The following is an 18,469-nucleotide window of genomic DNA, read 5'->3' on the forward strand; positions in this document are numbered from 1 at the left end:
AGGTGATACCTCATTGTAGTTTTGATTTGCATTTCTCTAATAATTAGTGATGTTGAACATCTTTTCATGTGCCTCTTGGCCATCTGTATGTCTTCTTCGGTGAAATGTCTATTAGGGCTTCCACCCATTATTTTGATTGGCTTGTTTGTTTTCTTGATATTGAGCTGCATGAGCTGTTTGTATATTTTGGAGATTAATCCTTTGTCTGTTGTTTCATTTGCAAATATTTTCTCCCACTCTGAGGGTTGTCTTTTCATCTTGTTTATGGTTTCCTTTGCTGTGCAAAAGCTTTGAAGTTTCATTAGGTTCCATTTGTTTATTTTTGTTTTTATTTTCATTACTCTAGGAGGTGGGTCAAAAAAGGTCTTGCTGTGGTTTATGTCAAAGAGTGTTTTTCCTGTGTTTTCCTCTAAGAGTTTTATAGTGTCTAGTCTTACATTTAGGTCTTTAATCCATTTTGAGTTTATTTTTGTGTATGGTGTTAGGGAGTGTTCTAATTTCATTCTTTTACATGTAGCTGTACAGTTTTCCCAGCACCACTTATTGAAGAGGCTGTCTTTAAACCATACATTTCACGTCTTTCAGTAATGCTTTTTAAGAAAAGGGAGACAGTGGTTCCATATTTTATCCACAGTTTTTGGGGAGTCTTTTCTAGAAGTTGAACCCCTTTTATTTAGCCTTCAAAGAATAATCCTTTATTTATTGTGCTAGATGTCAATGCAGTGTTCTCAAGAAAATTCTAGGCTAAAGAATACCAGCTCTGTTAGAGTTGCTTTATATGTGTCTAACCTTGGACATATCACTGCATTCCTTTAGACTTTATCTTCAACAGTGATGGGGTGACTTGCATGAAAGATCTTTTTCAGTTTGAGAATTTTGAATTTCATGCTTTTAAACACTATTTATATGCTTTAAAATTCTCAAATTTTAGAGACCTCTGTCCTGAACTCAGACTTTTATATGTAGTAGCCCACTTGACATCTCTGGCTGACATGTCAAAAACTGAACTCCTTTATTTTCTCCAAAGTCTCTTCCACCTCCACAGCCTCTGCATCTCAGCTGATGGAGCCTCCATCCTTCTAGCCTCTCAGTTCAAAAGCCTTGGAGTCATCCTTGACTCTTTGTCTTATACCCAGTATCCAGTTCGTTAGCAAATTCTGTTGGTTCTGCCTTCAGAATATCACTTTTCACCATCTGCATAACTTCCATCATCTAAGCTACCAACATCTTTTGCCTAGATTACTGCCTAGTCTTCTGTACTTGTATCACTGGTTTAACTCATCCCCCACCCCTAGTCAGTTCTCAAGAGTTGACAGTATATTCCTTGTAAAAGGTAAGTCAGAACATGTCACTCTTCTTTTTACTCCCCTTCCCCCATGTCTTTCCAGGTCCCAAAGTCCTGACAAGGCCCTACAAGATCTATCCCCTTCTTGTCCTCCAAGTTCAACTCTTGCTTCTCTTCTCCCTCACCTCACTTCATCTACACAGACCTCCTTGCTGTTCCTTTAGAATACAGGGCATGCTCTCTCTTTAGGTGCTTGGACAGGATATTTCCTCTACCTGGAACATTATACTGCCAGATACTTTGCGTGGCTAATTCCTTTATGCCTATAAATTTTTGCTCAAATGTTACCTATTCAAGGAGGTCTATCCCGACCACCTTATTTAAAATTGCAGCCTGCTCTCCCTCTTCTGATACTCCCAAACCCTCTTATTCTACTTTTCTATTTATATTTATATATATTACCTATTTTCTGTCTCCCCTGCTATAATGTAAGTTCTGTGAGGGTATGGATCTCTGCCTGTATTCTTCACTCACGTTTCCCAAGCTCCTAGAATGAATCCTGGTCATTGCTTAATAAATATTTGCTTGATCGGATTGGTGTATATTGCTGTATGGATTGGTAAAAAAACACTTTGGAAACTAGCACTTTGGAAAAAACACTTTGGAAACACTTTGGAAAAGATAAGCTCTTTTCTAGAATATGGTAGTATCTTTTTTTTTAATTTGCAGGAAAGTATATAACTTCTCTTGAGCTTTTATTTCTTCAAATGTAAACAAATGATAGTACCTATTCTACCTTTCTTATGAATCAATATGAGAATTTAATATTCCATACTAATATCATTAATAGGTTAGTAATTCATTGTTTCCCCTTCCCTGACATTTATTTGCCACTATTGTTGTTTGCCTTTTAGAGGAAAAATCATTTTTTATTTGTGGGGTAGGAGTTGGTGAGAGGATGGGTATGTAAGTATACCTGAGGATTGCATATTATAGAAGGAAGATGAGTAGCTGAGTCTCAGATCTTGGTCAGAGTCACAATTCTGATGCTTGCTACCTGTGTGATTTTGAATGAGTTGTTTATCTTTTCTGAGCTTCAGTTTTCTTATGTGTTTGGGATAGAAATACCTATCTCTTTAGGGTTGTTGGAATGAAATAATCCAGTGAATGTAAAGTACCTGATTCATCGCTTCACATCTATGCTTAGTAAATATCAGTCTCTTTCATTAATAGCTGTGAAGAAGGGCCAGGCTGTAAGGATCAACATGGTGAACCAGTTTTGACTTTGGATGTGGCCTGAGTTTCCTTCGTTTCTAAAAATCTAGATTAAAGAATCATTATGACATGTTATAGACCCGATTCAGAGATGCCTTGATTTTCTTTTTGTCCCCTTCAAATGAGAACTCGATAGTCAAAATGAAATAAAAGCTGCTCTTTGCATTTTCAGATATCTGCAGTTCAAATCTCTTATAGTATCTTATAAGAAATATTAGGTTTTTGGGGTTTTTTTTCACGTTTCAGGCTACTTAAAAAAAAACTTTGAAGTGCCTGAGTATGCTGGAATGTTACAACGTATGTCAGCCTAACATACGTAACATCTTGAAAATTCTTCCAGTGGAATTTCTTTTTGTGTTAAGTAGTGCATTATAGTTCTGGTTAAACAGTACTGTTTTGCTAGCAAGGTTAGTTGATAATGATGTCATTGGTACTCTTCCCCTCTGTAGTATTTTTAATAATTCCTAATTGCTTTCACATTTTATTGTAATAAATTTTACATGCCGTATCTCTTCTTTTTTTTTGCGGTACACAGGCCTCTCACTGTTGTGGCCTCTCCCGTTGCGGAGCACAGGCTCCGGACGCACAGGCTCAGCGGCCATGGCTCACAGGCCCAGCCACTCTGTGGCATGTGGGATCTTCCCAGACTGGGGCACGAACCCGTGTCCCCTGCATCGGCAAGCGGACTCTCAACCATTGCGCCACCAGGGAAGCCCTACATGCCGTATCTCTTTAATCTCTGTTTCATTATAAGATTAAGGACAATAAGTGGTATAGTCACCAGTCAGCGTTCAAATTATTTGCAGAGTTGGGATTAAAATCCAGGTGACCTTCTGTTTCAAATACTCTTTCCATTACAACATGCTTTACAGCATTTGTAAAGGAAAGTATATGTTGCCTTTTTTTCTTTCACTTTTTCTCTTTAAAATGAAAATTATGGTTTTATTGTTTTTTTGACTTATCTTCCACTAGTTAATAAGCAGACTCATAGGTTGTGAATATTACTTCTTTTTTAAATGTGAAAACCAAACTTAAATTGGCTACCTAATAGATTTCACTTTGATTGGACATGGTGTCAGTCCATCCTTGGCTGATTGCACTTTGAAGGAAATCACTAATTAAACTGTACTCTTAAAGGATTCTCTGATTAAACTCAGATGCATCTAGCTCCCCTTCACCCTGCCTGGTTTCTTTGCTGTTTTAAGGAAAGTTTAAATAGCCCCCTCTGATACGATTCAATTCCAGGAAGCAGGAGGTTTGCATTGCTTCTCAGGCTCCATTCAAATTTGATACTGTGATTTATGAAGGCTTTTTTTTTCTTTTTTCAGTAGGGCTCTGTGGAGAGCCTGGCTGTCTCTAACTCCCCTAAGTGCCTTTTTCCAGTGGCCAATTAGTGCATGTTCACCCAAGCCCAAAAAAGCAACAGAGCAAGTGGGGAATGAATAGTGAAGGGTGGTGACAGAACACGCTTCTGTACTTTCATCAGAGGTTGGGCTCTGGCCCGTGGCTTTGCCCGAGTAATGTATCCTCTCCAGATAATGATATCATCATCCCCATAACTGCCCGGGCTAGAATTTGTAGAATCTCTGGAGCTTATCTTTATCTGTGATTCTTTTTTTTCCCTTCCATTAAAAAAAAAAAAAATTAACATATGATTTAAATACAGTAAAATGTCCCCCTTTTCCTGTGCAGTTCTGCAAGTTTTGACAAATGCATGCAGTTATGCAACCAACTATTACAGTTATGTAACCACCATATTCAAGGTATAAAATAATTGTATTACCCCCCAAAATCTCCCTATGTCCCTTTCCATTGAACCTCTTTCCCCTTACAAAGATCTGTTTTCTATCCATATGGTGTCCAGAATATCATATAATGATACATAATGTTATGTAGCTCTTGGTCTGACTTCTTTTGCTTAACATACTGCATGTGAGATTCCATGTTGCATTTGAGATTCTGTGGTGTGCATGCATCAGTAGTTTGTACCATTTTACTGAGTAGTATTTCATTATGGATACATCACAGTTTGTTTATGCGTTCATCAACTGAAAGTTATTTACATAGTTTTCAGTTTTTAGGTGTTTTGTGTTAGCTGCTAAAACATTTGTTTAAAAGTTGTGTATGAACATAAGTTTTCATTTCACTTGGGTAAATACTTAGGAGTGGAATTTCTGGGCCGTATGGTAAGTGTATATTTAACTTTGTTAGAAGTTGCCAAACTATTTTCGAAAGTGTCTGTACCATTTTGTGTAACCCCCAGCCGTGTATGAGAGTTCTAATTGTTCCGCATCCTGGCCCTTGGTATCGTCAGTTTGTCTTTGTTTTTCAAATTCTAGACATTCTAATAGATCTGTAGTGGTGTCTCATTGTGGTTTTAATTTCTCTAATGATTAATGATGTTGAGCATCTTTTCATGTGCTTATTTGCCATCTGTATGTATTCTTTGGTAAAATGGCTATTCAAATATTTTGCTCATTTCAAAAACTTGAGTTGTTTTCTTAATGAGTTTTGAGAGTTCCTTATATCGGTATATTGTGGATACATGTCCTTTATCAGATGTATGATTTGCAAGTAGTTTTTCTCAGTCATGGCTTGCTTTTTATTTTCTTAATCTCTTTTGAAGAGCAAAATTTAAAATTTTTCATGAAGTTTAACTTACCAGTTCTTTTTTCTTTTATGGGTTGTGCTTTCAGTGCTGTGTCTAAGAAATCTCTGCCTAACCCAAGGTCACAAAGATTTTCTCTTATATTTTCTTCTAGAAGTTTTACAGTTTTAGGTTTTATAGTTAGGTATATAGCCTGTTTTGTAATAATTTTTATATGTGGTATGAGGTCTGGATGAAGATTCTTTTTCCTGTGTATGTGTTTTTTTAATATAGATATCTAATTGTTCCAGTACCTTTTGTTGAAAATACTGTCCTTTGTTGAATTGCCTAATTCTTTATAACGCTCTTTTGAAGTTCTTTTATTATCACTGTTTTATAAATGAGGAGGCTGAGGCTTAGAAAGTTTGAGTTGAATGGATTCTGAAGACATGCATTGAGCCTGTTTCTGTGTGCCGGGCATCGTGCTCCAGAGAGACATGGTGCATTCACTCATAGCTCTGCCAAGGTCACATAGCTAGTAGGTCATTAAAGGATTTTAACCCAGATGGGTTGGACTCCAGAGTCCAAGTTCTCACCCCTTAATGAATTAGCATTCAGTAAATGACTGATTAGTTGTAGTGTAACCTAAGTAAACCATATGTAGCCATTGTTACCTTAGATTCTCAGCTATTTGAGGGTAGAAACCACTTGTCTTATTTATAGTTGTGTCAGTATTTATCAGTTCCTGGTCCATAATAGGCATCCAACCAGTAATAATAATAACAAAATACCAGACAATATTTTTTATGCTTAGGCATTGCCCCAAGTACTCCATACTTAATCTTTAAAACAGCCCTCTGGAAAAAAAAAAAAAAAACAGCCCCCTGAGACAGATGCTGTGTATATTCCATTTCATAGTGGGGCTGAGAAACTTGCCACATACTACCCAGCTGGTAAATATTCAATCCTTGATTGCCTTCCACATTTTCTTAACTGCAATCTAGTAAATAGTGAATAGATGAATGAATTTATTTTCATATCCCTTCAGGATATGTCATCATACTGGTTATATAACTCTTAAGTCAGCCTCCTTTTGTGTAACACAACCCATTTTACTGTAGCTTCTGACACCAAACTAGAGTCTATGCAGTCTTTGGGGTGGGCCATGGTGCAGCTCAGAGTCTAGCTCCAGAGTTAGGTTCTGAGGACTTTGGTCTAGCTATCTCTGCCCAGCGCCTGAATCTACAATTCGTTCATTGTGGACTCCTTTGCCTGTTTCCTTAAAAGGATGTGTTGCTTCCTAGTTCCAGACTTCTCCTCCTGAATAATTCCATCCTAGCAGACTCTCTTCTGGTTCTAGGCTTCTCCTGAAGTAAGGACATGAGCTTTCCCTTTACTTAGTAGTTCTCTCATTTGGAGAGAGAGCGGACATGTTTTGTATTATCAGTTGGTTGCTGCTGCTGTAACAGTTACCAGGCTTTTTAGAGTTAAATAACTGGCATCTCACTAGAATAACTTGGACTTTTAAATAGGATGTAGGGAGGTTAGCTAGCCCTTGGTTATAGTATAATTCCTTACAGAAGAGCACTGAAATAGAATATAGCCCAAAAATGTGTGTTTTGTTATGGGTACTGCTGCTAGCTATTTATATATAGTTCACTTTTCATGACCTCAGTTTTCATGTGCTCAGTTTTTAAGCTAGAGTTGTCTATCCCAGTTCTGCCACTAAACTTCTCTGATTCACCCTGAGGAAGTCCTGTGAAACTGTGTCATGTGGTCATTAGGTCTAAAGTTATTTTGCAGAAGACTAATGACATTTGAAGGAACTTCTTCCAGGTGTAGGAAACACATAAAATATATTATCTTTTTAAAAGTTCTGATGGGAGTCCTCTACCCACATTTTAAGGTGTTTTAAGAGGCAGAAAAGAAAAAGGAATAGAAGTAGGGGAGAAAATGATGGAAATGCTTGAGTAGTTTGGACTCAGCCCCGAGTTGAGATTAGTATCAAAGATGCCATACTGATTTCTTGAGGGAAGAGCAAGTGGAAAGGTCCTGAAGTGGGAGTGTGCCTGGTGTGTTCAAGAACCAGCAAGGAGGCCAGTGTGGCAGGTGGGAGTGGAGTGCCTGAAATGAGATGGGGCCGTAGAGGTAATGGGGTGGGGGCAGATTAGGGACAATTTTTTTTTTTTTTTTTTGCGGTACGCGGGCCTCTCACTGTTACAGTGGTGGCCTCTCCCGTTGCGGAGCACAGGCTCTGGACGCGCAGGCACAGCGGCCATGGCTCACGGGTCCAGCCGCTCCAGCGGCACGCGGGATCTTCCTGGACCGGGGCACGAACCCGTGTCCCCTGCATCGGCAGGCGGACTCTCAACCACTGCGCCACCAGAGAAGGCCCCTAGGGACAACTTTTAAGAGATAGGAAGAGAGTTGGAGGATTTTGAATAGAGGAGTGACATGATCTGATTTAATTTTAATAGGACCACCCTGGCTACTGTGATGAGACCAAAGGAGGGGAAGTGTGAAATGTTTATATTAATAGTAATGGCTTTCATTTATATAGGAATCACATAGCATTTATAATAACATTAGGCATTTATATGGCATTAATAATAGCAATGCCAAGGCCCTTTTAATACATTCCCTCAAAAGAGCTTTCAACAGCTGTCATCACTCAAAGGTCACAAAGTATCTATCCAGACTGGCACCAGTAATAAAGGTTGTGGTAGTCTCAGGAACTAAAATCACACAGAGTTGCTTGGGAGATTTCATAGTGGAAAGGATACTTAGGCCAGGACTTGACCAGTGGGTAGGATTTGGAGAGGTGAGAAAGAGAAGGGTGGGTATTCCAGCCATGCAGTACTGCGTGAGCAGAAGTGTGGGGCTGGAAAGGCAGATGTTGGGTGGAGGCTGGGGAGGTGCTGGTAGGAACTCCAGTACAGCTAGAGCAAGACGTATTTCACAAGGGTGAAACAGGCCTCCCTCGGTATTTCCGCGGGATTGGTTCCAGGACCTGCCGTGGATGCCGAAATCTGCAGATGCTCAAGTCCCATGGTCAGCCCTCTGTATCTGTGGGTTCTACATCCGCAGGTACCGAGGGCTGACTGTGCTAGAGAAGTAGGTTGGTGCCCGAGTGCAGAGTGCCTTGAATGTCTCATAATGGGAAGGATGAATACCCAGCTAGGAAAATACTCTGAGAGTTACTAATACACTACAGATGGTAGAGGTTAGGTCAAGTCTTGCTTACTCATAATACAATTAAGGCCTAATTGGGATGACAAAACCAGGAAGGTTTTACTATACTTAGGACTCCTTGACTTTCTGGATGAATAAATTGGTGTGCAGCCACAGAGATGGGGGAGAAGCGACAACTGCCAAAACCCCTTTCTTCTTTTTGCGTTTGGCAGTATTAGTCCCTGGTATGCCTTAGCATTTTGACTTTTACCCCTATTGGATGTCTACTGTATGCTGATTAACCTTTTGAAAATGATCTGTTGTCCTATTAAGTCTATAGTTTAGTTATATGGTTTAACATATAATTATATATAACATTGTTATATAAATAAATTATATAATTTAATTCTCACATCAATCCTGTAAGGGTGGTAGTCTAATCACCATTTCACAGATGAGGAAACTAAGGTTCTGAGAGGTTCTGAGAGTAACTTGCCCCACATTATAGAATTTTGCAAATGTCACAGAGTCCACAGTTAAATGCTTTCTAGTCAACCCTGTGTCACCTCTCTGTTTCCCTTTGTTCAGATAGGAGCTCTGGAAGATAGATGAAGAGGCAGCATAGCTCTGCTTTATGTGCCTGGTGAGAAAGATGAGAAAAGGGTCCCCAGCAGCTGCTGCGTGTGGAGTGAAGATGGGGTGTCCCTGGTCACTGTAGGAGGAATGTACTCAGAGGCCCTGCCTCAATTATTTGGCAGAAATTGTGTGTATTAGGAAATCGCAGTAAAAGTCAAACTGTCTTAGTTCATAGGTCTTGATATTGGTTGACATATTTTACACATGGAATATGGAAGGCAGGGTCTAATCCAAGAGGCAGAGCTACCTGGCTACACCGGTGAACAGACAGGTCAGCTGCAGGGGGAGATGGAGACAGCCTGTTCCTTCAGACTCTTGTCCGCGGCCATGGAGCTGCTACATGGAGGGGCGTTTTTAGTATATGTTTGTAGCATGGATTTCTAATCGTATGAGGCTGGTAAACATGTCCATGGCTGCGAAGGTCTCGGAGAGGTAGGTTGTACTTGCCTGATCTTTGGAAGATCAGGAGTGGATCAGAGCAGGTGAAGTGGCACTTGCCAGCCAGGCTTGTGGCATTCTAGCTAGACCCCTGTCTGCAGGACACTCTTGCTTTGTCTCTTTCTTCTGTTTCTTTCCTGGCTGTGTCTGCCACAGCAGGTCTCAGTGAATTAACAATTGGTAGTACTATGATCTGAATATTAGGCAGATGGAGAATTGCTTAAGATTTTAAAAAATCAGTGTTTAGGATTGTCGAGTATATAAATACCAATTCCAAAGTATCAGAGGTCAACTTTAATGTGAATATTTGTAGAGCCAGTAGATTAATGAGAAGTTTTTTGAAGAAGCAGATTTTGATTCAGAATCACTTGATAGTGATGTATAAAAATTTAGATATAGGCCTTTCCCCCCCAAATTGGGTTTTTTCCCTTTATTTTCTTAGTCCTCCTCATCTCCTCCTTCCAGCTTCCCCACATTCCCAAAGCTTCTAGGAAGCAATTTATATTCTTCCCACAGCATTAACTCATCCCTGCTTTTTGGCACGTGGTGTCTTTGTCGATGAATATTTACTTCTTTTCAGGTGATTCAGGAAAGACCATTTCTGAAGATGTAAACGTTTGATAATGATCAGGTCAGGAATAAAGATGAGATGAAAGCCTTTTATTATTGCCTCATGTTGGAACTTGTGATAACCCGAACAGTCTGTACTCTTTAATCTCCAGAGTTAAGAATAATGGTTTCTGTGTTTTGGTTTTGCTCTGGTTATTTAAACAACTCTGTGGTAACAAGATGCCCTTTTCTTGCACCAGGAATCTTCTTATTATACCTTATCATACCACTGTACCTTTTGTTAACAATGCATCTCGCCTCTAGCCTGTGAGTATTGGCGCTTACATGGAAGTGGGGAGAAGGGAATAAATATTTCCTGATTGCTTACTCTATGTGCCAGGATTAGGGCCTGGTTCTTTATACGTGTTATCTCATTTATTCTTCAAACAAGTCTAGGTAGATAGTATTATTCTTATCTTTTTAGTACAGAACTAGAATCTCAAGAGAAATTAACAGATTTGCCCAGGGGCACAGAGCTAGCAGTTACATTCAAGATTTGAACCAACACCTAACTCCAGAGTCCATGTTTTTTGTCACACTAACTACGCTAGGGATATAGGGTCCCAGGATCGCCATAAGGAGGAAGTCCAGAGTGAATTCCAGGGCGTTCTTTGTCTTCTTCTATCCTACATTGCTCCATTATTTCTATTTAGGTGAAATCGGCTTAACATGAACATAATAGATTGTCTTGACAGGAGAAATAAAAGAGAGCATTGTTATGTTTTAGGTTGTCATAGGAGAGGGGATCTAGAGGAGGATAGGATGAAACTAAGAAAGAGCATTCTTTCTACTTTTTTGTGGGGTTGGAAGCAAAGGGAAATTGACTGTCATGTAGATGTACATGTGAACCTCAGAGAAGTTTTAGCTTTGATCAGGAAGGCTATGGTAAGCTGTCTGTCTCCTTGGGTCCTAGCCCAGCTACCAAGGAAATCATCTACTTGATGCATTAGATAAATAAGAAAAGTTTCCAGAAGAGTCGGATCAAATTCTGAAAGGAAAAAAGAAGAAGAAGAAAAAAAAAGAAATGAAAGAAAGCAACCAGATGAAGGAAAAGATGAAGGTTCTGTGAACCCTGGCCCAGGGATGGGTTCATGAGGCTCCTTTCTTTGAATGGGGCCATAGCAGATATTCAATTCAGCAGTTATTTAATTGTGCTGCTACAAAGTGCCAGGCCTGTGTAAGGCACTCTGTAGAGCTAAGAGTAAAGCCTTGGGAAATTCATAAGCTGATGGGAACAGTATAAAGCCAGGTACCTGCACTATCAAGTGGAGCAGGGGCTATAGGGAGGAAGCCGATTCAGTGGAGAAAATCAGACAGACTTGGGTTTTATTCTGGTCCATCATTAAGATGCTTTGTGACCCTGAGCAAGGTAACTTATGACTTCTGGGACTCAGTTTCTTCATCCCTAAAATGAGCACCTTGAAGGGATATTATAGTGGCAGGAGATGTATGTAAAATGCCTGGCATGTAGTAGACTTCAATAAATGGTCACAATTTGATTATTTAGTACCCTGAATGCCTGATCTTGCTTCCTTATTTGCAGGAGCTATGCAGCTTTTACCCTCCTGGGACCGGCATGCCAAAGTCCAGAGGAGAATAGAACTAATTTCAAATAAGCAGCAAGTTTATGAATCAGGTGGTCAGGTAGAAGGTGGGGGCTAAATCCAGGATGGAGACATCTGCAAGAGTGTAGGCTAGGCTGCCAGCTGGAGACCCTAGGGAGTCACAGGCGGCAGGCTTGGTGGCAGAGCTGGTCAGGGCAGGTTAGCATGTCGGCTCTTGGAGCTTCTCCAGTTTGCTTTCCGTTTAGTGATTGGGGCAGGAGGCTTTGTAGTCCAGGTGAGAGTAGACTAGAATAATCACTGTCGCAAAAGAATGAACCCTCCTGCCGTTAGATGTGGTAGACAAGTGTGAGGGCTAGCAGCAACCAGCTCAGAGTCTGAGGGCTCAGATGACAGGTTCTCTCCACTGTGACCTTGATTCTAGTGGGAGAGAAACCAACTCTGTGAAATCTCCCCAGGGTCTGCATGTTTACTTACTTATTGGGATGCTTTTTACTCTTACTAAAAATAATATTTCTTTTGTCTTGAATGATTATTTTTGAAAATGCAGAAAATACATATACAAATCACCTATAACCTTACCGTCCAGATGTAACCATTTTTAAAAAATAAATTTATTTATTTTATTTGTTTATTTTGGGGTGCTTTGGGTCTTTGTTGCTGTGTGTGGGCTTTCTCTAGTTGCGGAGAGCATGGGCTGCTCCTCGTTGCAGTGCGCGGGCTTCTCATTGCGGTGGCTTCTCATTGCGGAGCACAGGCTCTAGGCGCACGGGCTGCAGTAGTTGTGGCACTTGGGCTCAGTATTTGTGGCTTGCAGGCTCTAGAGCACAGGCTTAGTTGCTCCGCCGTGTGTGGGATCTTCCTGTACCAGTGCTAAAACCTGTGTCCCCTGCATGGGCAGGCGGATTCTTAACCACTGCACCACCAGGGAAGCCCCCAGATGTAACCATTGTTAATACTTGTTGTGTTCCTTTCAGACATTTTCCTATTATGATGCATATTAATATACATATTCATGTTCATTTAAATAAAATGGGGTTGGACAATACTTAATATTTTGTAAGACTACAAAATACTGTCATTGCCAGTTTTTATTTTATATCATTTAAATGGATGCATAGTATTCTATTGTATGAATTTATATAATTCCCTGTTGTGGGACATTTATCCTTTAGCTAATTTTCTACAATTATAGATTTTGTGGTAAATACTTTGTCAATAAGTCTGTGAAGATGTATACAATTCATCCATGAAATGGATTGCTAGGTCAAAGGATAAGCCGAATTCTAAGGGTTTTTATTTCAACCAATTGTCATGCAGAAAGGCTATATAAAATTGGCACTCCTGCTGGCAACTATGTGCAAACATTCATTTTCCCAAAGCATCAACAGCAGTGGATAGTATCATGATGAGGGAAATGTCTCTAGTTTGGTAGATGAAGATGCTATGTTTTAGTTTTCTGTGCTGTTGATTTGTAAAGGTAGCTCCAGTGCTCACACCAGTCTCCCTTACATTTGCCATTCCTTCCTTCTTCTCTGATGGTGGTTTTCTATTTTGCAGCATTGCTGGGAGCCTGGTGTATTCCTACATCACTTTCTCTGAAGAGCAGCTGAGCAAACAGTCAGAGGCCAGTAACAAGCTGGACATTAAGGGGAAAGGAGCAGTATGACCAGAGGATTGCATCAGCTACATAGGCCCGAGTTTTTGATCAGCTTGGAACACTGGCAGTTCTTATACAGATTCTGAGGTGTCTTGATTATGGAGAAAATACCATTCCTTTGCACTTGTACAATCTGAGGATTGATTGCTGCCTTTTAAAATTTTATGAGAGACTTATAATTGACTCTTTTAAATATGCCATTTGAATTAATTTATATCAGACTGGAAAATGTACTGGGCTTTTTAATTTATTTTTCTTCTATGCCAACAGTGAAACATCAATGTTTTGAAAATATTTTATTCCATAGTTTGATATCCAGGTGTCCCTGAGAGCTGCGTATATGAAGTGCTTCACCCGGAGCCTCAGCATTCACATCGTTGCCGCGTCTGGAGGCACTTGAGCCTTCCTTCTGCTGGAAATGCAGCCAAGGATCTGAAGTTTCTCTTCTTTGAATTTTCTTTCTTAACAATTGCATTTTCTTCATAAGGATGTCATCACTCCTTTTGCCAAAGATGACATCTTTGGCGCTAAAGAAATGTGTGCGGCTTTGAAGTGTATTGGTTTCCACGCTGGCTTCCCTAAGAACTCATGGGATGAACAGAGTGCTTTCCTTGAAAATATCCTATTCCCTCTTTGTTGTGTAGGATGAGGATAATGAAGGGACGGAGGAAGTAGGCCTTTTCCTCATTTATTTGTCTGTCTCTGATTCATTCATTTAACTAAAATGTACTGAGTATGTAGTTATGTGCCAGACATTGTGCTAAGTGCTGGGGGTAAAGGGATGTTTTGGAGGTAGTTGCCTTGATCTCACTCCTGCTATAGTGACCGAGGGTTAGATAGAGAACTTAGCTCTCTTGATTTATTTAGAAGACGTTGTGACTATGAACAAGTCATGGAAATTTTTTCAGCTCTCAGAAACTGCAGATCTGTAAGCAGGGTTGGAAGCACCTGTCTACCAGCCCCACGGCGATGCGAAACCACATGCTACAGTGTATGTCACATGTATGTGAAAAGCTGCAATTGTAAACCATGCAACTCAGCCTTTCTTCTCTGAGTGAGAATGGCATGCAGGGAAGGGGACCATCATGTTTCCCCATGCTTCCCATCTCTGGGTTTGGTTGCTACTCTTTTTACTCGTCCTTGAATCAATATGTCTACATCTTATATTTTTGAGTGTATGGTTTGAGGAGAAAGGCTGATTAGATGTTTCTCCATTGTTGAGGCTTGGACTGTCTCTGGCAGTGTCAGTGTTAGAGCCATCACCTTCCTTTCCACTTGAGTGGCACGAGCATACCTATTTCCTTTGGACGCTCCCACCTACATCCCACCTCCCTTGGTCACTTGTTGGGCATGCCCGCTTCTCTCAAGACCAGTGCTGCATCCTGGAGAGCAGCTGTGGATGGGCATGACTAAATTGCCTCTTTGGGTGGGTCAGGTGTTAACTCGAACACAGTAATGTGACTTGGCTTAGAGACATCCATTGACTTTGGAGATGAGTGTTTGCTCAGGCCAGCTGTGCAATCATTGTGTAAGAGGCTGGGTACCTTTGTGTTGGTGTACACTCTGGCTTCCATTTCATTAGGTTTGCAATCTACTGGCCTTTGTTGACCTAAACAGTATTTTGGGGCCTCAACAGGGGACCTGGAAGGTTTTGATTTCTTTTTATTTTTGAAAAAGTATTATATTGAGGTCATTTCACTTTCATATCTTTCCCTTATTTTGTCTTTATCGAAGCCTGGCCGGTGGTGCTGGGTCCCTAGAATTAGCCTCATGGCCAACTCCTAAGTTACAAGCTCCAGGTAAGGGGTCCTAAGGCTCACTTTTTTCCAGTATTATGTGAGCTGAGAAAATTCAAGTGGGAGAATAGGATATTATCTTGTACAAGATATCTTGTTGTCCCTGTTTTATTGATAAGAAAACAAGACTCAGAGAAAGTTAGGTGACTTGCTAGTAAGTCACAATTCCTGTTTTTTCCACTGAACCATGCTGCCAATGATAACCTCCCTTCTCCTCTGAGGGAGTGAGGAAACGGGGCTGCCAGCTAAGCTAGCTTGAGCTCTGTCAGGGAGGCAATCTGTTGATTGAATTTGGAGTCAGAGAGGAATAGGCTTTGTGAATCAGGGAGAATGATGGGTCAGTCTACATGCCTGAGCTTCTGTCTCACTTCCAGCCTGGCCTCGGTTGACATGCACTTCTGGCTGTGAATGTTGCTGCCACTGCCTGGTTTTGCCACTGGGGACAGTGGGAAGTCGTGGGAGCTAATTTTAGCAGTTCTGTTCCTTCTTCTGTCAGCCACATGGAGGAGGGGACTTTGATGTTAGAAATACTTCGTGTGCATTTAGAGGTGTTGGACTAAAACCCCACCAGGGGTTGCACTGCTTCTTGGGGATCAGGTTCCCTTGAAGATCTGTCATCTCTCCAGGTTTATTTGAGGAAATCATGAATAGTTATAACTTCACTAGATGCACATGACCTCAGGGCTCCTGGCCTACGCTGAACTTTCTGGATGCTTAGAAGCAGTGGAGTAGTTTACAGCTTCTGCTCTGTCCATGTTGATTGCTGGATGCCCCCTTCAACTGCCACCAACATTTCAAGATAAGAGAAAGAAGCCTGGAGAGGTTGGAGATTGAATAGACTGGCCAACCAGTTTTGAAGTTTGTTTTCAATTACGTGCAGGCTTGGTTATGGCACACACAAAGAGATTTACCTGGCATTCCAGCATCTTATAAGGCAAAAGTTCTTTGACCTGTTAACTACCTCTTGGAAGAAACAGAGACAGTATAGAGTTAAATGCTTAAATTTGCCCTTTGAGACAGATGAGCTGTGGTGAGAATTTTGAAAACACATTAGTGACTAGTGGCTCCTCTTCTTGAGTCAGTGACAGTGATGTTGTCTTTGGCCAGTCTGTTTTTAAGGCAGTGCCAGATTGATTTGAATAACCCTGGTTGGCCAGGGTACACATTGCTAACATGTCAGGTGATTTTTAATACCCTTATATGGCAGTTGGCTGTATGAGTCAGTCATTTGTAGGATCCAACTTGCACGTAGGTTAAGAAAGAAAAGTATGTTTGCAGGTTTGTTGTTTGTAGTCCTAGTGTATCAGGAATGCATGGTAAGTTCACATCAGTAACGCTGATGTAGGATCTTCGTGGAAAGAATAGTAGAATTTCACTTTTGACTGGTTTGGGAAGGAACCCAGGATTTGGGGAGGGCCTGCCTTTGCTTTCATTATTATGGTGTCATTCAGTGAGCAAAGATTGACTGTTTTATTCCAGGCATTATGCTAAGCTCTGGGGCATCTGAGGTGAAGAGGGCAGGGTTCTTGTTCTCAAGGAATGTATAATTCTTTAGCCAGACCCCGATTGAGAGAAAGAAGCAGATGAAAGGAGTCCGTGATTTATGAGTAAAAGCTGCCTGCACAGTTGTCAGCACCGCTGATCAGGGGTGTCCCACCCACTGCGCTGAATGAAGCACTTTTTTAATCTAAGAGGAGTTATAACTCCTACCAGTCCCCCAGCTCTGAGATGCGTGCCAGGCCATTAGACTTCTGTGACTAGCCTGGGTCCCTCCTCCCTCTCGTGCGTGCATTCTTGCTTCCTCAGAGCTACAGCCGTGTACTACTGGTCCTCCTTGTGAATGAGGCTGTAATTGATTTTTCCCTCCCTGAGGGGAAAAAAAGATACTCAGAATAAATGAGATAACAGATGCAAACTACTCAGCACAACGCCTCCTACATATTAGGCACTCAGCACATGTTATCGTCATTATTTCGTGGTAAAACTATAGGCAAAGATTAGGATTCTTAATTTGTGCTCCTTAAAATGCTAGAGGCTGGGCAGTGTATTTCTTTTAAAATGTGACCCTATACTTTGTTGCCTCTAGAATGCTTAGTTTCAAAGAACAGTTTCTGCTCACGGTTAAAGAATGGTTTCTGCTCACGGCCGTCTTTTATTAAATACCTACTGGATATAATTGTGGATATTGTGTGATGCAGGTGAATCCATCTGTTTAAAAAAAAAATAAAATTACTTTCGTATTTTGGTAAATTAAAAAAAAAAAAAAGAAAGAAAAATTATTTTCTACCTGAGAGGAAGATAATTAGACTTCAGAATGGTGATTCCGTTAAAACTTCCCCAGTTTGTCACCTTAAGGTAGCTCCTGTATAGGTCAGACATTCCTTCTTCCCTTCTCCGAATTAAATGCATCAACTTCATGCTGCCTCTGTGTCCAGGCTTTTGTCAATTGGTGTTTGTGAACCTCTGGCACCATTGCTGTTTTCTAAACCTACCTTCTAGTTCTTACTGTTAGGGTGCCACTTCATCATGGTATGAGGAGGTATTCTATGGTGGGTTTTTTTTTAAGCTTGCTTTGTTGAAAATACTTTTTAAAAAGAAATCTACTGGTTAGATTTTTTTGTCTCACAAAAATGTTTTTAGAGATTAATTTGTTCATAAATGTTTCTTTCTCATGCTGATAATCAACTGAGTTTGTCTACAAATGTTAGCCTATCACAGTATTTTTTCAATACAGATTCTATTTACCAAATGACCATTTTAGTGTTTTTAAAAGGTACCGAGGATTGAGATATGTAAATCAGGTGACATAATATGAAAATTATGTGCCTAAATATTTTTGTAAAGGTGTCAAATAAATACTTTTTCTTCAACACATGTATTAAAATTTCTTTCTAAGTGCCTACAAAGACAGTCAAGAGCCATAAGTATGCCTGAATTTAAGAGGATGGCATCCAAGTTAGTTAACTGAGACCCAGTAATAGAGAAAATACTGTTTGCCATTGTGATATTATGATTTATAATAAGAAATATACATTTGGTCTTTGTCCCTGTTCCTGGCACACAGCTCCTAAAACCCTTGTAATTTTTTTTTTTTTTTTTTTTTGTGGTAAACGGGCCTCTCACTGTTATGGCCTCTCCTGTTGCAGAGCACAGGCTCCAGACGCGCAGGCTCAGCGGCCATGGCTCACGGGCCCAGCCGCTCCGCGGCATGTGGGATCCTCCCAGACCGGGGCACGAACCCATGTCCCCTGCATCGGCAGGCGGACTCTCAACCACTGCGCCACCAGGGAAGCCCCCTTGTAATTTTCTATAAGAGCTATAGGAACATCTTTTGTTACAGTATTTAGTATCGTTTCCAGTTCCTGAAATAGCTCCAGAGCCATAACAGTGAAATGGGTGTCTTTCCTTAGCATCTTTCAACCATACCTGAGTTTATGTTAATGAGGTGAC

General features: G+C 40.6%; 1 protein-coding gene across 3 annotated transcripts in view; it reads left to right on the plus strand.

The window, feature by feature from the left end:
* The window catches only part of SLC35D1 (solute carrier family 35 member D1), a 54,604-nt gene extending 36,711 nt beyond the window's left edge, over positions 1-17,893 (plus strand). For all 3 annotated transcript variants that reach the window (XM_049698388.1, XM_004280765.4, XM_049698392.1), the window contains one exon: positions 13,124-17,893. In XM_049698388.1, the coding sequence (XP_049554345.1) occupies positions 13,124-13,232 (109 nt within the window). In that variant the 3' untranslated portion in view covers positions 13,233-17,893. The remainder of the gene's footprint in view (positions 1-13,123) is intronic.
* The last annotated feature ends 576 nt before the right edge of the window (positions 17,894-18,469 follow it).

The sequence above is a fragment of the Orcinus orca genome, chromosome 1 (assembly GCF_937001465.1).
Source record: "Orcinus orca chromosome 1, mOrcOrc1.1, whole genome shotgun sequence".
Classification (NCBI taxonomy): Eukaryota; Metazoa; Chordata; class Mammalia; order Artiodactyla; family Delphinidae; genus Orcinus; species Orcinus orca.